The 22,063-nt window shown below is 61.2% G+C and overlaps 3 protein-coding genes across 7 annotated transcripts; 1 reads left to right on the forward strand and 2 right to left on the reverse strand.

Moving 5' to 3' along the window:
- The first annotated feature begins 449 nt into the window (after nucleotides 1-449).
- FCER2 (Fc epsilon receptor II) lies at nucleotides 450-11,545 on the forward strand. Of its 5 annotated transcripts, none has more exons than XM_047095822.1 (12): nucleotides 450-468; nucleotides 2,757-2,843; nucleotides 4,725-4,845; nucleotides 5,864-5,983; nucleotides 6,305-6,358; nucleotides 6,892-6,954; nucleotides 7,179-7,241; nucleotides 7,345-7,407; nucleotides 7,511-7,600; nucleotides 9,698-9,849; nucleotides 9,975-10,081; nucleotides 10,306-11,545. In XM_047095822.1, the coding sequence occupies exons 3-12, from the start codon at nucleotides 4,824-4,826 to the stop codon at nucleotides 10,442-10,444; spliced, it is 873 nt and encodes a 290-aa protein (XP_046951778.1). In that variant the 5' UTR covers nucleotides 450-468; nucleotides 2,757-2,843; nucleotides 4,725-4,823; the 3' UTR covers nucleotides 10,445-11,545. The 5 variants fall into 5 exon arrangements, with proteins under 5 accessions (XP_046951778.1, XP_046951780.1, XP_046951777.1 ...); XM_047095824.1 differs by lacking the exon at nucleotides 450-468 and adding an exon at nucleotides 4,067-4,269 and having other exon boundaries at nucleotides 2,674-2,843; XM_047095821.1 differs by lacking the exon at nucleotides 450-468 and having other exon boundaries at nucleotides 2,674-2,843.
- A 3,497-nt stretch (nucleotides 11,546-15,042) lies between these two features.
- On the reverse strand, nucleotides 15,043-17,279 carry TRAPPC5 (trafficking protein particle complex subunit 5). Its single transcript, XM_047096923.1, has 2 exons — nucleotides 17,216-17,279; nucleotides 15,043-15,656 (listed from the first exon to the last, which is right to left on the reverse strand). Exon 2 carries the CDS (start codon nucleotides 15,642-15,644, stop codon nucleotides 15,078-15,080), a length of 567 nt encoding a protein of 188 aa, XP_046952879.1. The 5' UTR covers nucleotides 15,645-15,656; nucleotides 17,216-17,279; the 3' UTR covers nucleotides 15,043-15,077.
- Nucleotides 17,280-18,352: 1,073 nt separating this feature from the next.
- On the reverse strand, nucleotides 18,353-21,049 carry MCEMP1 (mast cell expressed membrane protein 1). The gene is made up of 7 exons (XM_047096688.1): nucleotides 20,938-21,049; nucleotides 20,481-20,618; nucleotides 19,813-19,941; nucleotides 19,535-19,585; nucleotides 19,310-19,456; nucleotides 18,964-19,029; nucleotides 18,353-18,845 (listed from the first exon to the last, which is right to left on the reverse strand). The coding sequence occupies exons 1-7, from the start codon at nucleotides 21,029-21,031 to the stop codon at nucleotides 18,829-18,831; spliced, it is 642 nt and encodes a 213-aa protein (XP_046952644.1). The 5' UTR covers nucleotides 21,032-21,049; the 3' UTR covers nucleotides 18,353-18,828.
- Between the last annotated feature and the right edge of the window lie 1,014 nt (nucleotides 21,050-22,063).

Consider the following 22,063-nt stretch of genomic DNA (forward strand, 5'->3'; position numbering starts at 1 on the left):
GAGACATTTTTGGCGGTCGTGACTAGGTAGAAGGGGGGACTACTACCGGCAGCCAGAGGCTAGAGGCCAGGGATGTTGCCAAAGACCCTGCAATCTATAGGACAGCCCCCCACCCCAACAACAAGGAATCATCCGGCCCCAGTGCCAACAGAACTGAGAATGAGAAACCCGGTTTTAAAGCCACCTCCTCCTGCAAGCCCTTTGGGATTGGACACACCCACTTCCCTCCCGCCCACACACCCCCTCCTTCCTTTCTCCCTTTTGCAACACCAGGAGGGACCGATCAGGTGGGGAGAGCCGGGGGCTAGGCCACCAGGGTGGGGTTGGGGTCAGGGTGGATGTGCCTTCATCACATTGGAATTGAACGCGGGGCCCTGTCCTAGGTGCTGAGGTTCTAAATTTAGAGGTTGAGGCTCCTCTCCGCACAGAGCACAGGTGAGAGGGTTGGGGATCCGAACACCCTTGGGGGTGAGTTGGGGTTGAATAGCGTCGGGCCGGGGCCAGGGTGGGGACCCGCCCGGGGATCGTTTGTGGTTGTTGCAGGACCCCCGTCCAGATCCAGGTCTGTGCCGAGCAGGGGCCGGGGCGGGGGGGACGGGTGGGGGGGGGCTGCCCCGGGCTCAAGGATCCCAAACGTGAAAGAAGAACTGACACCCTCGATGGGGGCCCACATCCGCACGGTTTCCTGTTTTTCCCTTGAAGTGAACAAAGCCCTGGGTCGATACCGCAGAAGGGAAGAGGGAGGGGTCAGTCGCGTGACAGGGTTTACTGCAGCCCCGAGTAGGGGGGTTGAGATGTCACCCCCAAAGCATCCTCTTGTCTAAGTTCAGTCTTGGCAGGGACCCAGCTTCGCAGGAGCCGTGGAACCTTCCGGAAGGACACGGTGGAGACGGTGGGCACCAGTGTGGACGGGGGTTGGGCACCTGGGCTGCAGAGCTCTCAGAGGCTCAGGAACACCAAACCTCATCCCCACCCCATCCTCGATTCGACACCTCCTACCCCATCCTGTGTCTTCACTGCCACCCAGCGAGGCTTCTTCCCAAACTTTCTCCTCTTCCTTCCTGTGTCCTCAGCACTAGGACAGCCCCGCTGTCTACCAGAGGCTGCGACTGAGACCCAGTCAATTGTTACAGCATCTTCCGGGTGCCCCCCCCATCCTCCCGTCTCTTCTCAAACCCGTCTAGTCATTCCCACAGCCACTGCCCCAGACACCTCCTCTGGTGCCTGGACCTGGTGACAGCTCCCCCATGTCCCCACCCCCACCTGGCCCCATGATGACACTCAGGGTCCCCCCCCCCCGCCGCCAGGGCTCCTGCTGCCTTCTGTCCACCCAGCAGCTCCAGTGACCTCTCTCTGGTGCCCACCTGACCGCTCTCTTCCCTACGATGACCATCCCCTGTCCCTTGGCAAAACACGCCGTGGGTTCAAGTCCCCGCAAGTAGCCCAGATCGAGTTGAGAGGGACAGTCGGGGCCCTGAATGAACAGCCTCAACCCAACAGTCATTCAGGCAGTACACATGTACTGAGGGCCACCCCTCCATGCTGGAAACACAGTGTGACACATGAGGCAGCTTCGTGCCTGCTGTCCTGGAGTGCAAAGTCCAGGGGACATGTTGGGCCAGGCCCCTCCCCATCTGGTGGTTGGCCCAGATGGGTCCCGGTGGGAAAGTGGGACACAGGGGCCCAAGTGGGCATCTTCCAGAGTGAGAGGCAGAGCATCAAGCCTGGAGGACGGAGGCAGCCCTTCCCGGCGTGGGGATTGGCCTGGGGTGTCCCCCAATCAAGAATGGGAAGAGGGTTAAGGATCAGAGGACACAGTTTAGGGAGGAAGGGCAGGGTGTGAGGTGTGAAGAAGTCCCCATAAGGGGCGCCCGAGTGGCTCAGTCGGTCAGGCGTCCGACTTTGGCTCAGATCATGATCCCACGGTTCGTGGGTTCGAGCCCCACGTCGGGCTCTGTGCTGACAGCTCAGAGCCTGGAGCCTGCTTCCGATTCTGTGTCTCCCTCTCTCTCTGCTCCTCCCCCACTCCTGCTGTCTCTCTCTGTCTCTCAAATAAAAATATTAAAAAAAAAAGTCCCCATAAATCCAAGGCTAGGGGCACGGGGGTTAGGGCTGCTGACTTGGGGCCTGCGCTGCCTGGGTTCAAATCCCGGCATTGCCACTTATGAGCTGTGCAACTTTGGACAAGTTACCTAACCTCTCTGCGCTCCACATTCTTCACCAAGAAGGCAGCATGAGGAACAAAAGCATCTACCTCATAACGAGCGAACGTTAAATGTTTCGATGCACCTGGGACACCGGGAACTGTCCCCCCCCCGCCCAACTCCCTGGCACACACTGGTATTAAATTCAACCCTGTAACAAAATTGTTACTATTTGACCAGAATGTTATCTCATGGATCTTTCTGTTTCTTCCCTACCTCCGGGGTCCCTCCTCGCTCATCCCTCTCTCTTTCCCTCTCCTTTTCTTCCCTCTTCCCTGCCACAGTGGTATAATGACTTAGCCACGTTAGTTCAGTCCTGGCTCTCCCACTTACTTCCTCCAGCACTCTGGGAATGTGGCTTAGCCTCTCTGGACCTCAGTTTTGCTCACCTGCGTAATGGAGATAATAATAGGACGGACTTCACCCGGTGGTGGGGAGCATCAGGGGAGGCCATGCGTGTAACATGGGTAACCAGGTGGCAAGCCCATAATTAGGCCTGTGAAAATAGAAGCCGTGGGTGGGCCTGCTTTCAGAAGAAAACTGTCTCCCCAGGCCAAGGTCCTCACCACCGCCCGCGGCCCCGCCGGCCCCTCCAACCCGCCCCAGCGGACCAGGACAGCGACGCCGTTCGCAGCGCATGTGAGTGCGAGATACGTGCGAGGGGGTGGGCGTGCGACTGCGTGTCTGCGTGTGAATGTGGGAGCACACGCGTGTGACCCTCTGTGCGTGTGCGTGTGTGTTGGGGCTGGCAGTGGGATGTGGACGTTGAAGGTTCCTTGCAAGGAGCGGCCTCGGGGCTGGGTCTCAAGGGACAGAAGGGCGGTGGGCAGCGGGCAGCGTGGACAGAATCGGCAGGCGCGCGGGGTCCTGGGTTGGGGCAGTTGAAGCCAGCGCCTGGCGTGACCGAGCAGAACAGATGAGCTTGGTGGGTGCACCGGGGGCTGATCGTGCAAACCCCGGAGGGCCGCGGAAAGCCGTCCGCAGGGCTGGGAGCTCCTAAGTCAGAAAGACGGCCCGGCATCAGGACCCTGCCCCCTGGCACTCACTGGCAGACACCCATCAGGAGGCCGTGTCCCCAGGTGGTTGAGCGAATAGGCTCCGATGTCACCTGTCGTGGGCTCAAGTCCCCGTTCTACCATCGTGTGGCATGGACAAATTACTTACCTCCTCGGGGCCTCAGTTTCCCCAGCTCCCCACCAGCAGGTTAACCGAGCGCCTGCTGCGTGCCACGCCCATCGTGCTTCATCCGGTGGGCTTGGCACGGTCACCCCTCGTTGACAGATGAGCAAACTTAAGTCGCCCGTCCTGGGAGAAGCCGGGACTCAGCCCCCAGTCTGTCCAGCTTGGGCTCAGGCACGTTTGGCTGCAGGATGGCCACGCCTCTGGCCTCTTCCACGATGGCACAAGGTCCAGTGGGAGCTGCCGTTAATCAGAGCCTGGTCACTCCCCACACCCACCTCCCCGGGGCTCAGAGAGGGGAAGCATATTGCCCATAGTCCTACGGCAAGAGAGGCAGCCTGTAACCAAACCCGCCCTCTTTGGCACAAAATAGGTGCTCGAAAGACTTTGGGGCGCCTGGGTGGCTCCCTCGGTTAAGCCTCTGACTCCTGATTTCGGCTCAGGTCATGATCTCACGGTTCATGGGCTCGAGCCCCGCGTCAGGCTCTGCGCTGACAGCATGGAGCCTGCTTGGGATCCTCTCTCTCCTTCTCTCTCTGCCCCTCCCGCAGTCATTCTCATTCTCTCTCCCTCTCTCTCTCTCTCCCTCTCTCTCTCTCTCTCCCTCTCTCTCTCTGCCCCTCCCGGCCCACTCCCTCTCTCAAAATAAACAAATAAACTTAAAAAAATTTTTTTTAAAAAAGTCAAGATACTTTAAAGATGCCTTGGGCGCATTGCAGAAGAGGAAGCTGAGGTCTGGTGACGGAGTTTCTGCACCGCCCAGCAAGGCCTGACACACAGCAGGTGCCTGATAAGCGTTTAGGATCTGAAGACCCACTGTGTGCGCACGGCGTCTTGCCGAGACACTCACCTATGTTGTCATCTCATTTGATCCTACCTCGACCTCGTGAGTTGGGTGCGAGCGTCCCTCCCATTCTATAGAGGGGACCCTGACGCTCGGGAAGGTTGAGTCCCAAGCCACGTTGGCCACCGGCGGTGACAGCAGCAACGTGATGATATTTGTGGGGCGACAGACCAGCCCTTGATCGAAGCGCCTGACACATCCGTGAAGAGCATGTCACCACCCCGTGGTGCGGGTGTTATTGGCGTTTTATGGATGAGGCGGTTGGTTTTGAGGTTCGGTCACTCGCTGCATTTATGAGGCACCTGCCGTGTACCCGGCCCGCGTCGGCTCTGGGGCGCCCACCTCTGGTCTCAGGCCTGTGTCTCCCAGTGAAATGCCGCGCTGACTCCTGGTCACGGACGAAACAAAATCAGCCAATGGTCACCGAGCTCCTCGAGTCCCAGACGCTGTCCTGCGCCCGTAACCAGAGCCTGACGTCTAACCTTAATGCTCCTCAGAACCCGGATCCCGGCCAGAGCCGCGACTACACCCGCTAAGTGGGCTGCCTTGGGAGGTGGTGAGCAGCCTGTCACTGGGAGAATCCAAGCAGGGCGGCCATGGAGGAACATGTCTACTCAGGTGAGAGGGCTCTCTGGAGCTGACCCTGGCAAAACCGAGCACCTGGCCTCCTCCCTTCCACCCAAGAGAGGAGAGGGGTTCCTGGGTCTCTCTCTGGGAAGAAGGCCCAGCAAGGGGTGAGGGGGAGGTGAGCCCCGACTGGCCTTCTGGGCACAGAGCCAAGCAGGAGGGGGAAGCCGCAGGCCCCTCCCTGCCCTGACTCAACGCCCTCCAACAAAAAAATCGGCTCCAGCTCGGGTGCTGGGAGCCCGGTAGATTTGGAAGTAGAACGGGGACTCAGAGCAAGTAGAATCCAGCACGATGAATCCTCACGGCCAGGGCGAGGGCAGGGGGCCCGGACCCACGGTGGGGAGTCAAGGTAGAGTCCTGGGGGCCCCAGGGATCGTGGTGAGGCTCCGGGGGGTCTGACATCCGGGGAAAAGGCGGGGGAAGGGCTTGGATATGGAGGCAGAACACAGACCCAGCGTCCTGGGTTTAGAGAAGGGGTGCGGGCTGGAGGACAGCCACAGGGTGAGGGCAGGAGGTCCCAGGGGAAGGAGGACCCAGCTTCCCGGGCATGAGGCTAGACCTCGAGCGTTGGTGCGTGAGGGGGTAAGGGAAGAGGGTCACAGCGAGAGCTGGGTGGCAGTCGGCCACCTGATGGGGGACCACGGAGGGAGGGTCTCAGCTCCCGGCCCCCCACCCCGGGCTGCCTTTCTGGACGGCGCCCTGGCCCCAAGTCAGGCTTGCTGACCACTGGGGTGTGGGCAGAAGGGCTGGACGGGCGGAGGGACAGATTCAGAGATGCACAGACGCAGAAGTGGATGGAGTTGGGGTGGGGGGGGGCACCGGTGGGGCACGAAGGCGGCATGTGGGGAAGGTGTGCGGAGCAGGCTGGGGGTCCACTGAGACCCACGGCTTTAGTGTGGGCTCTGGACAGGCTCCCAGGACTTAGGGGCTGTGGGTGACGGGGAGACAGGCAGAGCCAAGCCCCGTCTCACGCTGCACCCCTTGGCGCTCCCCCCTCAACGCCCGGCAGAGTTCCCAAACCTTCCCGGAAGGCGGCGGCGGTGCTGCGGGCAAGGGACCCAGATGGCACTGTTGGGGCTGGTGACCGTCATGCTGTGGGCCGGGCTGCTGACCCTGCTTCTCTTCTGGCGTGAGGACACCCCCAGCCCCATGCGGCCCCTCTCTTGTGCTCTCTCCCAGAACCCCACTTTCAGATGCTGGGACGTCACGCCCCTCCGAGTCCAATTTCCCCATCGTGCTTCCCACCTTGTCCCCAGCGGCCCCCTCCCGAGGCCTTCTGCCCCCCCCCACCCGAGAGCTCCCCACCCCGTCCAGCGTCTCTGTCTCCCATCCTTTCTGTGCCTCCCGAGTGGTATATACCCAGGCCTCCCTCCCCAGCTGACAGGTGGGGGGGGTGTGGTCGGGGGCTCCTGAAAACCCGTCTTTGCCCCTCCTCTTCTCCCCTCCCCAGACTGGGACGCTGTACAGAATCTGAAACAGCTGGAAGAAACCGCTGCCCAGAACGGTAGGGGGGAGGGGTGGGGGGGAGAGGAGGCAGGGAGGGGGGCTCTCGTCCTGCTTCGGCCACTGGCCACTGTGGGACATGGGAGAAGGACTGGGCTCCAGCATCCCCTGCCGGGAAGTGGGGGTCAGCCTGCATTGCCCCCTCCCCTTGGGGTGAAAACCCGGAGCCTCTGGGAGAGACGGGGGGCTCTACGAGGTGTCTGATGGGCTGTTAAGTAATGACTCCAGGCCTCGGTTCCCTCACCTGTAAAGTGGGCATCATTTCAGGGTGTCGAGGCAGAAACGAGCTGAGACTTGGTGAAGCATTTAGACCTGCCTCCAGTGAGCTTTCAGGAAACGCCGGCTGCTTTTACGTTGCGTTCTGGGTGGGGGGAGGGTGCACGTGTTCATCCTATTCTTGCCTGCGTCTTCCTCGGTACCTTGTCCCCAAAATGAAAATGTGAGGGGACCCTGCACTCGGGACCAGGGAGGGGAAGGATTTGAGGACGTGCCTTCCTGGTTCCTGAGGACACGTCGTCTTTCCTGCGGTCCCAGTCTCTCAGGTTGCCAAGGACTTGGAAAGACACAGAGGGGACGAGATGGCCCAGAAATCCCGGGGTGAGTGATGTCAGCTCAGGTCGAGGAGGAGGAGTGGGGTGGGGGTGGGGGAGCCTGGATTAACATGTGGACAGAGTGCTCTAGGCCACCTGTGAATGGCAAAGTGAGCAGGGGACCCGGAAGACAGAGGCGAGAAGGACAAAGGGGCCAGCGGGGGAGCTGAGGGGGGGGCAGGGGCGGCCCTGAGGACCTGCTTACCACTGAGCCCCCTCCCCTGCACCCAGCTGCCCAGGTGTCACAGAACGTGGAGGAAATCCAAGCTGAACAGAAAAGAATGAAAGCTCAGGGTGAGAGGCTGGTGGGGACGGGGGTCCTAGAGCTGGGCGGGACCGTGAGGCTGGGGGCCGGGCTCGGGGACTCCCAGCCCTGACCCCAGCCCGGCCCCGTCAGACTCTGAGCTCTCCCGGAACCTGGATGGACTTCGTTCGGACCTGAGCAACCTCAAGTCCCAGAGTGAGCCTTGGGAGGGGACGGGGTAGAGGGTGGAGGTGGAGGGGGGGCGGGGGGCGCACTCCAAGCTCGTTTCTGACCACCGTCCCCCACCCAATCACCCGAGGCTTGAACGAGAGGCGCACAGCCTTGCACTCGTTGGAAAGGCTCCAGCAGGAGGTGGTAAAGCTGTGGGTTGAGCTCCACGTCTCCAACGGTGAGTGTGCTTGTGAGTCTGGGCCTGTGGTGTGCCGGGGCGTGCGAGCGACGGGACGGGTGTGGGGGGGGGGGTGTGCTAGAGGGCTGCACGTGACAGCGTGGACGGGTGTGGGCTTATGTGTGCGGCAGGGTCCATGGGGGACACGCGGCAGTTTCTCTCTGAGTCCGGCCGCCTCTCTCCACGGAACTGGAGCTTGGGGGGGGCGGGGGGGGAGCTCGCACGCTTTTTTCCCTCCTTCAGGTCGAAGCTTCCCTGTGTGTCACCATCTCTGGGTTCGCTTTGCTTCTCCTTCCTCTGCCCCTCGTGGCTCAGAGGAGGGTCATCAGTAGGACGCCCTCAGCCACAGCCCTCCCAGAAGATTGTCTGACCAGCCACGGGGCTCAAGGGGGCGGGTCCCCTCTGCAGAGACGGGGCAATGCTGGTGGTGACACGGCTTGGGGTGAGGGGGGGCCCCGGCAGGCTTCAGGAAGAGCAGAAGTCCCGTCAGCGTACCTTCAACCTGGGACAGGAACCCGGGCGCTCCCCACCCCCACCCTTGGTTTTTGACTTTCCACCCCTGGGAAGCCCCTGCTGCCCTAGTTGGCGAAGAGAAGAAGAAGGTTCTGTGCTTGGTGTGGAGTGCAGCCCCCCGGGACATGCCGTGGCTGTGGGAATCCCAGCCAGAAACCCGGCAGTGGTCCCTCTGGGGAGGGCTCTGGGCCACGTTCATGTGGATGGATGACCTCCCAGTTCCTACCCGGTCCCTGGGGTGACCTGGGGGCTGAGGCCAGCTCCAGGGCTGTCTCTTGATGGGGACACAGGCAGGGTACCTCCCTCCAGGTTTTCTTCAAGTGCCCAGGGATACCCCCTTCCGGTTTTAATGTTCCCCACCCCCCTGCACCACTGGCCACATACTGGTTACTGGCCCATGTGTGAGAAACACATCCAGCTTTGATCCCCCAGAGGTTGGGGACCCCAGGTCTCTTTTAAAAATTCCAAGCTCTGGAGCCCTCTCTGCACATCATTCCAAGAAAAGCTGTTTTCAATCAAGAGTGAGTCAAGCCAGTAACAGTGGGTTTAACCCCCCATCTGGGAGTCCTGGGTGGGAGGTGTGGTGACAGTGCCTAAGAGTTTCTCCGGGATGTGGACAAGAGGAGACAGAGACCAAGGCGGCCCCAGGTCAAGGCCATTCGGACCCAGCCCTCCCTAAGCTCTCCTGCTCGGTCCCTCCAACTAGACAGAAATCGTCGCATTTTCCCCAAATCTGGTCAACAAGGCTGGTTTGGGGGGTGCCGGTAGCAATGGCACCAGGGTTGTCACTGGAGCTGTTGGTGGGGACAATACAAGGGGACCATGATGCTGGCAACTGTGGCCTCGGCAGGTCGGCCCTGGTGATTAAGCCGTGGCTGGTGTGAAGACGGTGTTGGCCGTGCTGGTGGCACTGGCGAGAGGTTGCTGGCGATCCTGGGTCCCCCCGGCGATGACGGTGGGACTGAAGGTGCTGCTGAGAGCGGTGGGGTTGGTGGCCATGGTGTTGGCGGTTGACACGCTTCTGACCGTGTACGTGTTTGTGGTGATGCTGTTGGTGGTCGAGGGGCCACGGGCCACAGAGCTGGTGACGTGGTGATGCCGCGGGTCTCTTTGTGGGGCTGATGCTGGCAGAGGCCAAAGAGCTGCTGGCCAAGAGGTGTCTACGATGACGGTGTCGGTGACAGTCATTCTTGGGGGGGGGGGGGCGGGGAGGGGCGATATTTGTGGCAATGGTGCGGGCAGCCGAGGTGCTCCCGCCGGGCAGCTGGTCTGGCCGGGAAGAGAGGGGCAACCTGCAAGTTGGTCTGCTTTCAGCCCGGACCCCAAGAGTGACCCCAGGAGAGACGCTGCCACCCACCCTGCCTATTGTCCCCACGGTGCCGGCCACGGCGCCGGCCACAGCGCCCGCCACGGCGCCGGCCACAGCGCCCGCCACGGCGCCGGCCACAACGTCCGCCACGGTGCTGGCCACGTCTGCCACGGCGCCGGCCACAGAGCCCGCCACGGCGCCGGCCACAGAGCCCGCCACGGCGCCCGCCACGGCGCCCACCACGGCCGCACCCCTGAGCCTCTCCTCCGCCCCAGGCTCCACGTGTAACACGTGCCCCGAGAACTGGGTCAACTTCCAGAGGAAATGCTACTACTTCGGCGAGGGCGCCAAGAAGTGGATCCAGGCCCGGTTTGCCTGCGGCAAACTGCAAGGGCGGCTGGTCAGCATCCACAGCCAAGAGGAGCAGGTGGGCGGGCTCTGCAGGGGGCGTGGCCAGCAGGGGGCGGGGATCCCACCGCGACCTCCTGTGCGGTGGGGGTGGGGACCCCGGGCACAACCCCGCAGCCCCTCCAGCCCCGTCCCGCTCCCCAGGACTTCCTGGCCAAACGCGCCAACAGGAAGGGCACCTGGATTGGCCTTCGGGACCTGGACATAGAGGGGGAGTTTATCTGGATGGATGAGAACCCCCTGAACTACAGGTGAGGCCCGGACTCCAACGGGGGCGGGCGGGGGGTGCCTGTCCGCAGTGGTCGGGTTGAGGGGAGGGGATGTGGGCAGCCCGGTGTCCCTGGGCTGCAGGGCGTGGGGAGTGGGGATCCAGGGATGGGGGGAGGGGCCCAGACCCCGAGGGACGTGTCTAGGCCGAAGGCAGTAGGGCTCCTGCCCCCGACCCCATCCTCTGACCTGAAGTCTTCTGCTCCAGCAACTGGCGGCCGGGGGAACCCAACAACCAGGGCCAGGGCGAGGACTGTGTGATGATGCAGGGCTCCGGGCAGTGGAACGACGCCTTCTGTGGCAGCCGGCTGGACGGCTGGGTGTGTGACCGGCTGGCCACATGCTGACCGCCCCTCCCCCGCCACCTCGGCCCCCCTCCCTGGGGTTCCCCGGGAGGTCCTGGGAGACGCAGACCCTGATGGCCCCCTGCCCACCTGCCAGGTGCACCCCTGCGTTGCTCCCCCAGCTCAGACACAGGAGCAGCCGGGCCCACGGCGGGGCCCGCAGCCGCGGCCTGGATGCCTGTTTTGTGGCTAAGGCCCCAGCATCCCTTTCTCCTGCCCAAGAGGAAGAAGGGCTGTTGACCCCTCCCCGGCTCCTGCCAATGCCCCTGAGGGCCTGTCCCTTACTCCTCAGCCCAGCAGGCTGTCACCATGTCCCTGCCTTCCAGGGCTCAGAGTACCCACCTCGAGAACTTTCCAGAGAGCCTCAGACCCCTGTGAGCTTCCTCTGTCTGGCTGCCCCGCAGTCTGCTGGAGTCAGGACCACACCCCCGCCCCACCCCTGGCCTCCCCAGAAGCAGCCCCCATGTCTTAGCACCCCAGGGAGAGGTCCCCGGCTCAGGCAGCCAGTCCCCTTGCCCCCAGCCCATGTCGATAAAATGGGGGCGAAGATGGCCCCATCTCAGAAGCCTCCAGGCGTGGGAGCCGGGAGTTCGGAACCTGGTGCCTGAGTCCGTCTGAGTATGCAGAGCAGCTGAAGCAGCAATTGTGTCTCTCCACCGTTTCCCCTCTACTTTATTACAAGAAGCATGTACTAGGCAGGGCTGGAGACAAAGACTCTGGGATCCAATGGAGCAGAGAACACCCTAGACGCCTAAAAGTACCGCAGGGCAGGGCAGTGGGCTGGTCCCCCCGCCTAGGCTGCTGGCAGGAGGGCACAAGCTCACGCATGGGAAGTGCTGAATGGACCTGGTATACAGAAGGCACTCAGTAAATGCTAGCAGGCCCAGGGTGGCCTGGCCACCCAGGTCCAAAGGTGCTGGTGTGACTCTGACACAGGTTTTGAAAGAAACAGGTGGCACCAGCCCTGCACCAGAGGCTGAGGAGGGAGGCGGGCCAGGATCGCAGGACACCCCTCGTCAAACTCCTCGCCTACCCACCCCACCCCCAGCTCCCGGCCTAGGAAGAAAGAACCAGGGGCGCCTGGGTGGCTCACTTGGTCAAGGGTCTGGCTTCGGCTCAGGTCATGACCTCACAGTTCGCAGGTTCAAGCCCCGCATCGGTTTGTGCTGAGGGCGGAGCCTGGAGCCTGCTTCCGATTCTGTCTCTGCCTCTCTCTCTCTCTGCCCCTCCCCTGCTTGCACTCTCTCTCTTTCTAAAAATAAATCAACATTAAAAAAAGAAAAGGAAGAACCAGATGGCTCACGTGATTCTCAGGCTTCCTGGAGGGGACTCCGTGGGGGGAGGACCACACTGGACCACCTTGGACCTGGGAGTCAGGGGCCCGGGCCTAGGGGGCTGGGGAGGGCCCTACAGTGGCACCCAAGAGACCTGGGGCCGGGAAAGGGCAGGGATAGAGCTCGTCCTAGGTCACCTGTTACCAAGCCATTGTCCCTCCCACCCCCCCACCACCACCAATTTCTGCTTCCTCCAGACCCCTCCCAGCCCCCAGGCCAGAGCACAACTACCTACCTGAGCTCCGCAAAGGGGACTCCCAGCCCCGCTCTGCAGGTCACCCGGGCCCATGTTGGGATGACAGTCATCACCGGTTTCCCTCACTGAACCCTCCAAATCCTCAGGGAAAGCCATGTGCAGAATCTGTCCACTCCTCACCCCTCCAGCAACCGCCTTGGTATATCCCCTGCCCTAGCTTGCCTCAATCTCTTCTTCACTGTCCCAGACCTTCCAGAAGTTTCCTTCTGGCTCAGAGGGAAAAAAACCCACAATCTTACAGGGTGCTTTGCAATTGCAGAATCCCTGCAGCTTGCCTTGTCTCCCCAGCTTCACCTCCTCTCTGCCCTCCCCCAACCCCAGCACCTACACCAGCCTCCTCACTGGCCCTTACACATATAGGCTTGCTCTTTGCCTCAGGGCCTTTGCACATGCCCCCTCCCCTGCTAGCTCTTCAGTGAGAGCTATCCTGGGCTCCCCGTCCTTCCTGTTTAAAATGACACCCCTGGGGCGCCTGGGTGGCGCAGTCGGTTGGGCGTCCGACTTCAGCCAGGTCACGATCTCGCACTCCGTGAGTTCGAGCCCCGCGTCGGGCTCTGGGCTGATGGCTCAGAGCCTGGAGCCTGTTTCCGATTCTGTGTCTCCCTCTCTCTCTGCCCCTCCCCTGTTCATGCTCTGTCTCTCTCTGTCCCAAAAATAAATAAACGTTGAAAAAAAAAAAAAAAAAAATTAAAAAAAATAAAATGACACCCCTGACTCCGGCTCCCTTTTACCTTTGATCTACTTTCTCACCAGAGAACTTTTCCCCTTCCAACCAAACTTGTCACTCACGGATCTGTGTGTGCTCGCCGCCCCCCCCCTCCCCCACGCCCAGGGCTAGCATGTGAGCTTCAGGAGGGCAGGTGCATTGGTCTCGCTCTCAGCTGTGACCTCAGCAGCTGACACAGAGTAGGTGTTCAATAAATAGCTGTTGGATAATCAATGTGTGTCCGTGGGCGAATGACCTCTTCTCACAGAACCCACTTTGTGGTCTGTTCAACGAGGGGGAGCCTCATGTCCGGCTGGCTCACCGAGGGCTGGTGCTGGGTTCCTCCTCCTCACCCCCCACCCCCGGGCCCCTGCCAACCTGTCTGGGGGCTTCAGGACTTCAGCAGGGACTTTATTTGCAGCTCACAACCCCCCGCCCCGCATCCCGCCCTCGGGGACCAGCCCATCTCTTCCTCCCCCTGCCCTTTCTCTCTGCAAACTTCACTGCCAGGCCTCTGGATGCAGCAGGCTGGGCCATCCCTGCCTCCCGCAACCTGCCCCTCACCCAGCAGGCCCTGCAGGCCAAGCTCGCCAGGGTCCCCGGGGGACCTGAGGCTGCTAAGCCCAAAGCCTCCCGCAGCTCCCCCTGAAATCCGGCTTCCCAGGCGCCAGGTGCCCTGCCCACTCCACCCAGACGGGCGGCACCCGCCACTGTGCTGACTCCTGGACTCCAGACCTCCGATCCTCCTTGGCTTCCTAGACATTGACCCCTCGCCCCCGATTCAGACTGCCACTGTGACCACCCCCTTCCCCAGGCAACAGCTATTTCCTGACCATGGCCATCCCTGTGCTAAACACGGGAGGCGCCCCCAAGTTCCATTTATGGACCACGTATCTTCGAGATGTGCCGACGCCCCCCCCCATCACCCTGGTTGGAATTCCCGAAACTGCCCCCTGACCAAACCCGGCACCTCGGCTCCCCCCATGCCCGCCTCCACCATGCACCCCAAAAACGCAATGGAAAAGCTGCATCCGTCCCGCCCTTAAACCCTCCATCAACAGTGAGGGGACCCAGCCCAGGGCACCACCAAGTTCTCCTTCACATCAGGCTCATTGAAATCCAGGGGAAGGGGGAGGGGGAGGGAGGAAGAGACATTTGAAAAGTTTCCCCCCAAAAGTCTGGCAGGATGGACCCCGGGGAGGAGGAGCTCTCAGGAACCCCGCGAGGGTGGTGGGCAGAAGGGAAAGGCAGGGTTGCCTCAGGCGTCAGATTTTACTTTTTCAACAAGGCACACACGGGGCACCTGGCTAGCTCAGTAGGTACGGCATGCAACTCTTGATCCTGATCAGGGTTGTGAGCTCGAGCCCCGTGTTGGGTGTAGACGTTACTTAAAAGTAAAATCGTAAAAAAACACAACAAGGATATGTTCATGTATCATCGATATCAACTTCAAAATACGGTAGGCGCCCCGAGATTTCGGAAGTGAGCCCATCCATTTCCCCAGGTCTCCAGGGGGGTAGTTCTTAAAATGCGCCCCCCCCCCCCCGGAGCATCAGCCATTTCCTGGGAACTTCCAGAAATGCAAATCCTCAGCCCACTCAGATCTGCAGAATCGGAAACTCTGGGGGTGGGGCCCGGCCACCCCAGTTGGAACATACTCTGTGCCCTAGAGCACCGCTTCTCAAAACAGGGTACACAGGAATCCCCTGGGGATCTTGCCGAATGACACGCTGTTAGTGGGCCTTTGGGGGGGGCCCGAGAGTCCGCATTTCTGACAACCTCCCAGGAGATACGGAGGCTGCTTGTCGTGGACCACACTTTGAGAGGCAAGGCTCTAAAGCAGGGGTCAGCAAAGGATCCCCCTCCGCCTGTTTTCTAGACACACAGCCGCACCCGATCCTTGGCATACTGCTGTCTACACCGCGGAGCAGAGTGTCTGGACAGAGACTTCTAGGCATAAACTCCTATCTGGTCCTTTACAGAAGAAGTGTGCCCGCCTGATGGAGCCTCTCTCCACCTGATCCCTCACCCCCCACCTCTCCGGCCTGGCCTCCAATCGTGATTCCAGAGAGGGTCAGCATCCTCCCGCCTCCAGCCACGCCAGCAGCTCCTTCTGCAGACTTCTCTCCACACTGCCCCCCGCCTTCCCCCGGCCCCGTCTGGAAGCCCACCCCCACCGCAGCCCCACGGCATCCCAAACAGGCTCGGGTCCTGGCCTCCCTCACCAGCCTGAGGCAGGGACCTGGGTCGAGGCGTTGAGCGGATCTCTGAGGCCCCCCCCCCACAAGACACAAGACACACTTGGGAAGGGGGCTCTCTGCATCTTTATCTCCCGCGGGGTCAGCGGCCCTCCAGCGCCCGGTCTCGGGCTATGACGGCCTCCTCAAACTTGATCATGAGCGTGGTGCCCTTGTGCCAGTGCGCCGTGACCTTAGCAGGAAAGCCGCTGTGCGTGAGCACCGCCTCCACGATGCCCGCCGTGAAGCTGGCGCAGTTGAGCGTGCTGTTCTCCTTGGGCACGGAGATGTAGGTGTTGATGAGCGGCTCCCGCTCTATGATGTAGAAGGTTCGCGCGTCGTCGTTGGCCTGCTCCAGCTTGTCGGCCTCCTTGCCGAAGAGCGCCTTCCACACGGCGCCCTTGACGAAGAGCAGGGCGCCCAGCACCTTGGTCTCGCGCCGGGCACCCTTTTCGCGGGCCACCAGGGCGTCCAGAACGCGCGCGCCCACCTGGCGGCCCAGCGCGGCCAGGCGCGCCTGCAGCTCGGCCACGGAGAAGACGCGGCTCTGGCAGTGCTGTACGAGCTCGGAGAAGAGCAGCGCGAAGGCGCTCAGGCTCACCTCGGTGCGCGGCCGCACCAGCGCGCGCTCCAGCAGCGCCGACTTTCCGCGCGTGAAGCGCGCCTCCATCCTGCCGCCGCCCTGCGGGGACACAAGGAAACGCGTGTGGGGCGGGGAGGGGGGTGCGGAGAACGCGCTACCGGGTCTGTGTGCTCCGCTGATGACCTCCCGTGTAGGAAAGGAAGAGGGGGAAAGAAAGGGGGGCGTCCGCCTGCGCGTAAAGCACGCCCCCTCCATGAAGCCTAAGCCCGTGAAGGAAGACGGGGAAAGAGGCAGGTTTGCACCTTTGGGGGAAGGGGGGAGGTGGGAAGACACAAGAGGGGGAGGGGAAGGGGGCGCTGGAAACCACTCTTAAGTTCCAGGCAATTGCTCCTACGTGAAAGGACCTCTGTGCCCTGCCCCCTCTGCCACCTGTGGGAGCGACTAGAGAACCAGTGCATGGGGGGGGGGGACGGGACAAGGATGGGGGGCCGTGAGAAGACTCGGGTACTGTCCCCTGCAAGCTCTCCAGCAAAAACAGCGCTGACTTCTGCAGATGAAGAGAACAACCCCGCCTCTCCCCTGCGGAAAGCCAGAGAAACGGGAGAAGGCAGTAGGGTGCGTCAAGACCCATGGCGGGGGTGGGGGGGGGGGGCTGCGGTTTGGGGGACGAACAGAGGAGATGCGAGGGGCAAACTAGGAGGAAACGGCTCTGGCAGCGCCCATGTGTCAGGCACGAAGCACGCCTCCTTGAGACGTGGGCGGGCCTGCGTTTGTAAGGAAGACTGCAGGGGGGGCGCAGAGAAGGCGTTGGGAACCCCTCCATCTCCGCGCCCTCCAGAAATGTAGCTGGACAGTGGAGGACAAGGTGGAGGAGGCCGAGGCCGACTGTGAGACCTGAAGTTTGGGGGGCCCAGGAGGGGGCGCTGTGATCCTCCCATCCTAGCGCCCCAAGCCAGTGGTCAGTGGGGGAAGAGCCCCGGAAAAGGCTGTTGGAGAAAACCCAGAGGGGTCGCTAAGATCTCCGCGGAGCGGATCTACGGTGGGGGTGTGGGGGACAGGAGCTGCTGGGGGGAATCCCAAGGGCGCGGAGACACCCTCCCTCCCCGCCCCCCGTCCTCGCCCATTCAAGTGTGAAGCCTCTGCCAAGGGTGGGGTCGAGAGGAGGAGCGGAGAACCCCCTTCCCACTACCAGGGAAGGAGCCAGAGGCCGGCGGGGTCTGGGGAGGGTGGGCCTGCCCCAACGAAGTCTGCGTGGCGGCGGGTGGGGGGGGTGGGGTGGGAAGGCCGGCGGGGGAGGGGGTCCAGGGGCTCCAAGACGCCCCCCAGGTGCGCAGCCGACTACAGGAGGGTCCAGAGCGTGAGACGGGGGGGGGGGGGGTGTTGAGACCCCTCCACCGGGCTGTGATGGGGGCCAGTAAGCTAAGACCCGGAGAGGCGGGGGCCCCAAGCCCCCCACGCCGGCGTGAACCGGGCAGAGGGCCGGGGAGGGAGCCCACCCTCCTCAAGGACCCCCCCCCTTGAGTGGGCCGAAGCGGACGGACCGGGGATCGCGGGCGCCGAGACCTTAGCCCGGGATCCCCAGGCCCACCGGGCGCGGGAGGGTCCGAGAACGGGCGAGGCCCGACGCGGGTAGGGGTCACGGGCGGGCGGGGTCTCACCAGGGTACTGAGGCCTTCGGTTCGGCCGAGCAGCTTTACGGCGCCGTAAAAGGCCTTAAGTGCGCAGGCGCTGCGGCGGACAGGCTCGTGGGCGGGGCGCGCGCGCTCACGGAGATTCCAGAGAGCGGCCGCCTGGGGGCGCGCGTGTCCGGGGCACCCGACGGAGGGGTGTGGCCCTGAGGCCAAGGGCCGGGCTGGCGTGGGGTGCCAAGCGCTCAGGCAAACTGCACGGATGGCTACCGGCTCAAGGGCACACAGTTGACGATGGGCCCAAGTCTGGGTCTCAGGGGCACATGTGTGCCCTTGGGCATACGTCTATTTGGCCTGGGAGCACACCTATGCCTTGGGGACACAGTCTCTGGTCTTAGGGACACGTGTATATCCTTGGGCACATGTTCTCTCAGGGACACACGTCTGCCCGTGTACACATGTCCATTTGTCTTAGGGACAAACGTTTGCCTGTGGACACGTTCTCTTAGGGGACATACGTCCACGAGCCAGGGCACAGTGCACTTAGGGGCATGCGCACTCACGAATACATGCTCAGTGGGCATATACACTCAGGAATAGTTACACCCGTGGGGACATGCTTAAGGGTTCAGATGTATCTGTGGGTCCCCCTACACTTAGGGAGACATTGTTAATTTTTTTTAATGTTTATTTTTGAGAGAGAGAGAGAGAGAGAGAGAGAGAGAGAACGCGAGTGGGGGAGGGGCAGAGAGAGAGAGACACAGAATCCGAAGCAGGTTCCAGGCTCCGAGCTGTCAGCACAGAGCCGGACGCGGGGCTCAAACCCACGAACTGGGAAATCATGACTTGAGCCGAAGTCGGACGCTTAACCGACTGAGCCACCCAGGAGCCCCACTTAGGATAACAGTGTATATCTCGGGCCACAAACCCTACTGGGCACACAGTCTCAGGCACGGAGACTGTTCCTCGCTGGGTACAAGTTCATGGGCACAAAAGGACCCATTCAGGGCATTCATGCTCACACACGCTCGTGCCCCCAGGGCTCCTGGTTATCACGTCCGCGTGCTTGCTGTGTGACTTTCCTCATCCCTTAATACTTGCAGACCCTCCGCCACCGGGTCCCACCCCCACCCCCAGATGCTCCCAGGAACAGATCTGAAAGCCACATTCTTTCCCATTGGCCTTTATCATCACAAATCACAAAACGTGAGTGCAGAAACAAGGGAACGACAAATGTACCCGCTCTGCACACCCTCGGTGACATAATCAGTCACACACTGACACCCACCTGTTCACACAACACAGGGAGTGACGAGGTACACTCTCAACACCCGCAGTTACAGTGATGTAGGGGGCGCTCCACACACACACACGCATGCACACACACACACACACACACACACACAGCTCCATGACATTCACACACAACATACCACAGGACATTCACACGTGTTCACAGTGCAACACGTGTTACCAACACCCGCGCCCAGGCTGACACACTTCTGCGGTCCTTGCTGACACAGCCGCCCACTGTGTCATGTGTTATTGCTCCCGTGACGCCATGAGGCACACATGCGGCCGTCTTCACGGGGAAGTGCAGCCCCGTCCTCCAAGCTGCAGCCCGGGGGTCAATGTCTTCTCATTTATTGAGCTGTGGGCTCTGAGCAGGATGAAGACCCAAGGTCAGGCAGATCCCTTCCCCACCCCCCCACCCCCCAGAGAGAAACCAGGACCAGAAATGTGGCTCCCTCCTCATCCACCTCCCTCGCCCAACTTACGTGGCTGCGGCTTCTTCTCTAGTATCTTGGAGATTTCGTGTAATTTAGTCTTGATTTGGCTTAAGTCTGGGGGCAGGGGGACAGGAGAAAGCTGGTCTGGGCCTCAGACAAGGCCCTCACCTTTATTGGAAGCCTCTTCCCTGCCCACCCCGCCCCCGCCCCAGCCTGGGTGTTGCAGAGCCCGTGTACTTGGCCTTCCCTTTTTAAATATCCCCGCCCAGAGGGTGGCATCCATCGCCCCCTAAACCCTGAGCACTGGGAGGGCAGACCCCTGCTGTCGCCTCCCCCCAATCCCCCAGCGCCCAGCATGAGACAAAGCCCGCCCAGTAAGGGTCTGCAAGGGCACCTGTTGACAGCGTCTTCGCTTTCTCATTCCCCACGTGGACACTTCTCTTGATCGTGTCAAGGTCCTGCCTGGCCTCCGTGATGAGCTGCTGAATGCTGTTCCAGCCCTGTTTCTGCTCCTCCTGACACTGTTGGCCCGAGGTGGAGACTGAGGCAAGAAACAGACACGTCTGAATCGCCGCTGCCCACCCCGACCCCGTGGGCCTCCCCCAGGTCCCACCCGTACCATTCTGGAGCTCCCTTTTCACGACCAGCAGCTCCTGGGACACCTCAGAATCTGTTCAGGAGGAGGGGCGGGGGAGGCAGGAACACCCTTGAAGCGCCCCCAGTTGGGCTGTCCTGAGAACAAGGGTGGGGGAAGGGAGAGCAACGAGGGAGAAGGGAGACAGGGTGGGGACACGGGGCCTCCCCCACCTCCCGAGGCCCCCCTTTACGCCGCCCCAGCCCCCTCCCCACCCGCCAAAGAACGACAAAAAGGAAAGTGAAACCGAAGACCCTACTCACTCTTCACCAGGACCAAGGCCAAGAGAACGATGCAGAACAGGGCAAGGAGGATGTACAGGCTCAGGGTGGCTCTGTGCAGCCAACGAGGGACCTGGGCAGAGTCTGGGGCCGGCTTCGACCAGGCTGGGACTGGAGCAGAGGCAGGACAGGTGACCTCCAGGGCCCAACACTGCCGCTTAGACCGTCGGCACTGACTCTACACTGAGCTCCGACTCAGAGCTGTCTCACCTGCTCCCACTCCTGCCGATACAGCCACTGCGACCACCAGCATGCACCCCGCCCACAGCCACCAGTAGTTGTCCGTAACGCTGTCACCATCAGGTCTCCCCCTTGACATCCCCTTCACCAGCACTCACAACATCAGCAGCAGCTGTCACCGAAGCCCATCCACCTCAGTGCCTGTCGTTATCAGCACTGTCCCGGCAACAAGTCTCATCAGCTCTTGTCTAGGTGGTTCCTTCCTGATCCACTGCACAATCACCTCACCAACATTACCCACACTGTCACCAACACTGCCACCAACACCAGCACCACTCGCACCATCATCGCCACCTGCGGAGCTACCCCCCCCCCCCCCCGCGACTGTAACTCACAAGCCCTGAGGCCACCACGCCCCACACCATTGCCCCAGGCCTCCTCACAGTGCCCTTGTTCCCGTGATGTCCTACCAGGGGCCCCTCCCGAGGCTGTGAGGTGCGGGCTGGCAGGTGGCTGCTTGCCTCGATTCTTGGGTGGTGAATGGCTGCCCCTTGGTTGCTCCTGGTTTCTGAAGGTCAAGGTGATATTCTCATAGTCAGGGTCTGCACCTGTGGGTGGGTCAGTGAGACTGGAAACCTGCCTGGAGCTCTGGGGCTGGGGTGGGGGTCGGAGGGGGGCTCAGAGATCTTGGCTCAACCAAACCCCTGCAGATAACAGATTTCTGGGGGTAAAAGAGAAGGAATGGGGAAACAAGATCTGCTTCTTGGTTAGGTAGAGAGGGCGTGTGTGAGTGTTTGGGGGGTACACGTACACACGTGCCTTTTGGGGTAGGGGAGGGAGCCCTGTGACCCAGCTTTCAGCCCCTTACCTCTCCCATCCCAACCTCTCCCTCCTGCCGTCTCCCCTCCCCACCTTGAGGTACCTAACCTTCCTTATGGTCTGGGGCCCTCTGTTTCTTGTCTTTGAAGGCTGCTGCTTGCATCTTGACCTCCTGATTCAAGCAGATTTCCTCAGACCCCATGGTTCCCAGTCTGCCAATTTGCCCACACACACCCCACCCACCGGAAGGTGTCGCGGCAGATGAGGAAATCTCTGGGTTGAGGGTGGGGGGAGGAGAGGTCAGCCTCCTCTTTTCAGTGATCTGGGACCCTCTGACCCTGGGGCATCCTCTCCTCCCCTCCCAGATCCAGAGGGTCTTAGGAGTCCAGAGGTCTCACGGAGGGTCAAGCAGAGAAGCCCATGGACCCAGAGACAGGACAGAACCGTGGCAGTCATCCTGTTGCAATATACAAATGTATCATCAGGCTTACACAATGTGACATGTCAATTATGCTCGATGTAAATAAATTGAAAAGAATTTAAAGGATGATCAGGAACTTTACAGGAAGCTGTGTGTGTGTCTCCCCAAATGAACTTTGTCCCCTGCCCCTCTCAGGAGAAACCCTGGGGCACCTGGGATCCCCACCTTTTAGGTTTGAGGCAGCCGCGCTTGGAAGCAGGATTCCTGAGCCCGCCACGTCTTTCTCCCCCCGGCCCCAGTCCCACCCCTCAGCTCCACCCCAAGAATTCTGCTTCTTTAAGGCCCCATGGGAGGAAAGGAACGGAATTAAGGCAAGAGGACCAATTACTGGAGCCCCACCCACATCTGGGACTGAAGCCAGACCCACGCCTTGACCTAACCCTGGATGCGGTGTCCCCTCTCCCCGGGTCCCCAGACAGAGACTAACTGGAAACACTCACTCTCATCCACACATCTGCTCATCTACCCACACTCACACACACTCCCAAATACCCTTACGCATCTGCTCACGTTTTCACATGGCTTGCTCATTGGCATGCCTCTACATGTGCTTGCCCTAGAGAAATATCCATATTCATGCATTCACAGGGTGGCACTCTGTCTAGATGTCTTAGAGCTCTCTTTGTCTGTGACCTTGAAGACTGGAGATAAAAATGAGACAACGTGTACAGGGAATTTTCTCTTTAACTTTAGAACAGTGCCTTCTGGTAGAAATGTAAGGTAAACCACATCTCCAGTTTAAAATTTTCTGGG

The sequence above is a fragment of the Lynx rufus genome, unplaced genomic scaffold, assembly GCF_022079265.1.
Source record: "Lynx rufus isolate CCGP_SWC_20201006 ecotype Redwood Valley unplaced genomic scaffold, mLynRuf1.p SCAF_4, whole genome shotgun sequence".
Classification (NCBI taxonomy): Eukaryota; Metazoa; Chordata; class Mammalia; order Carnivora; family Felidae; genus Lynx; species Lynx rufus.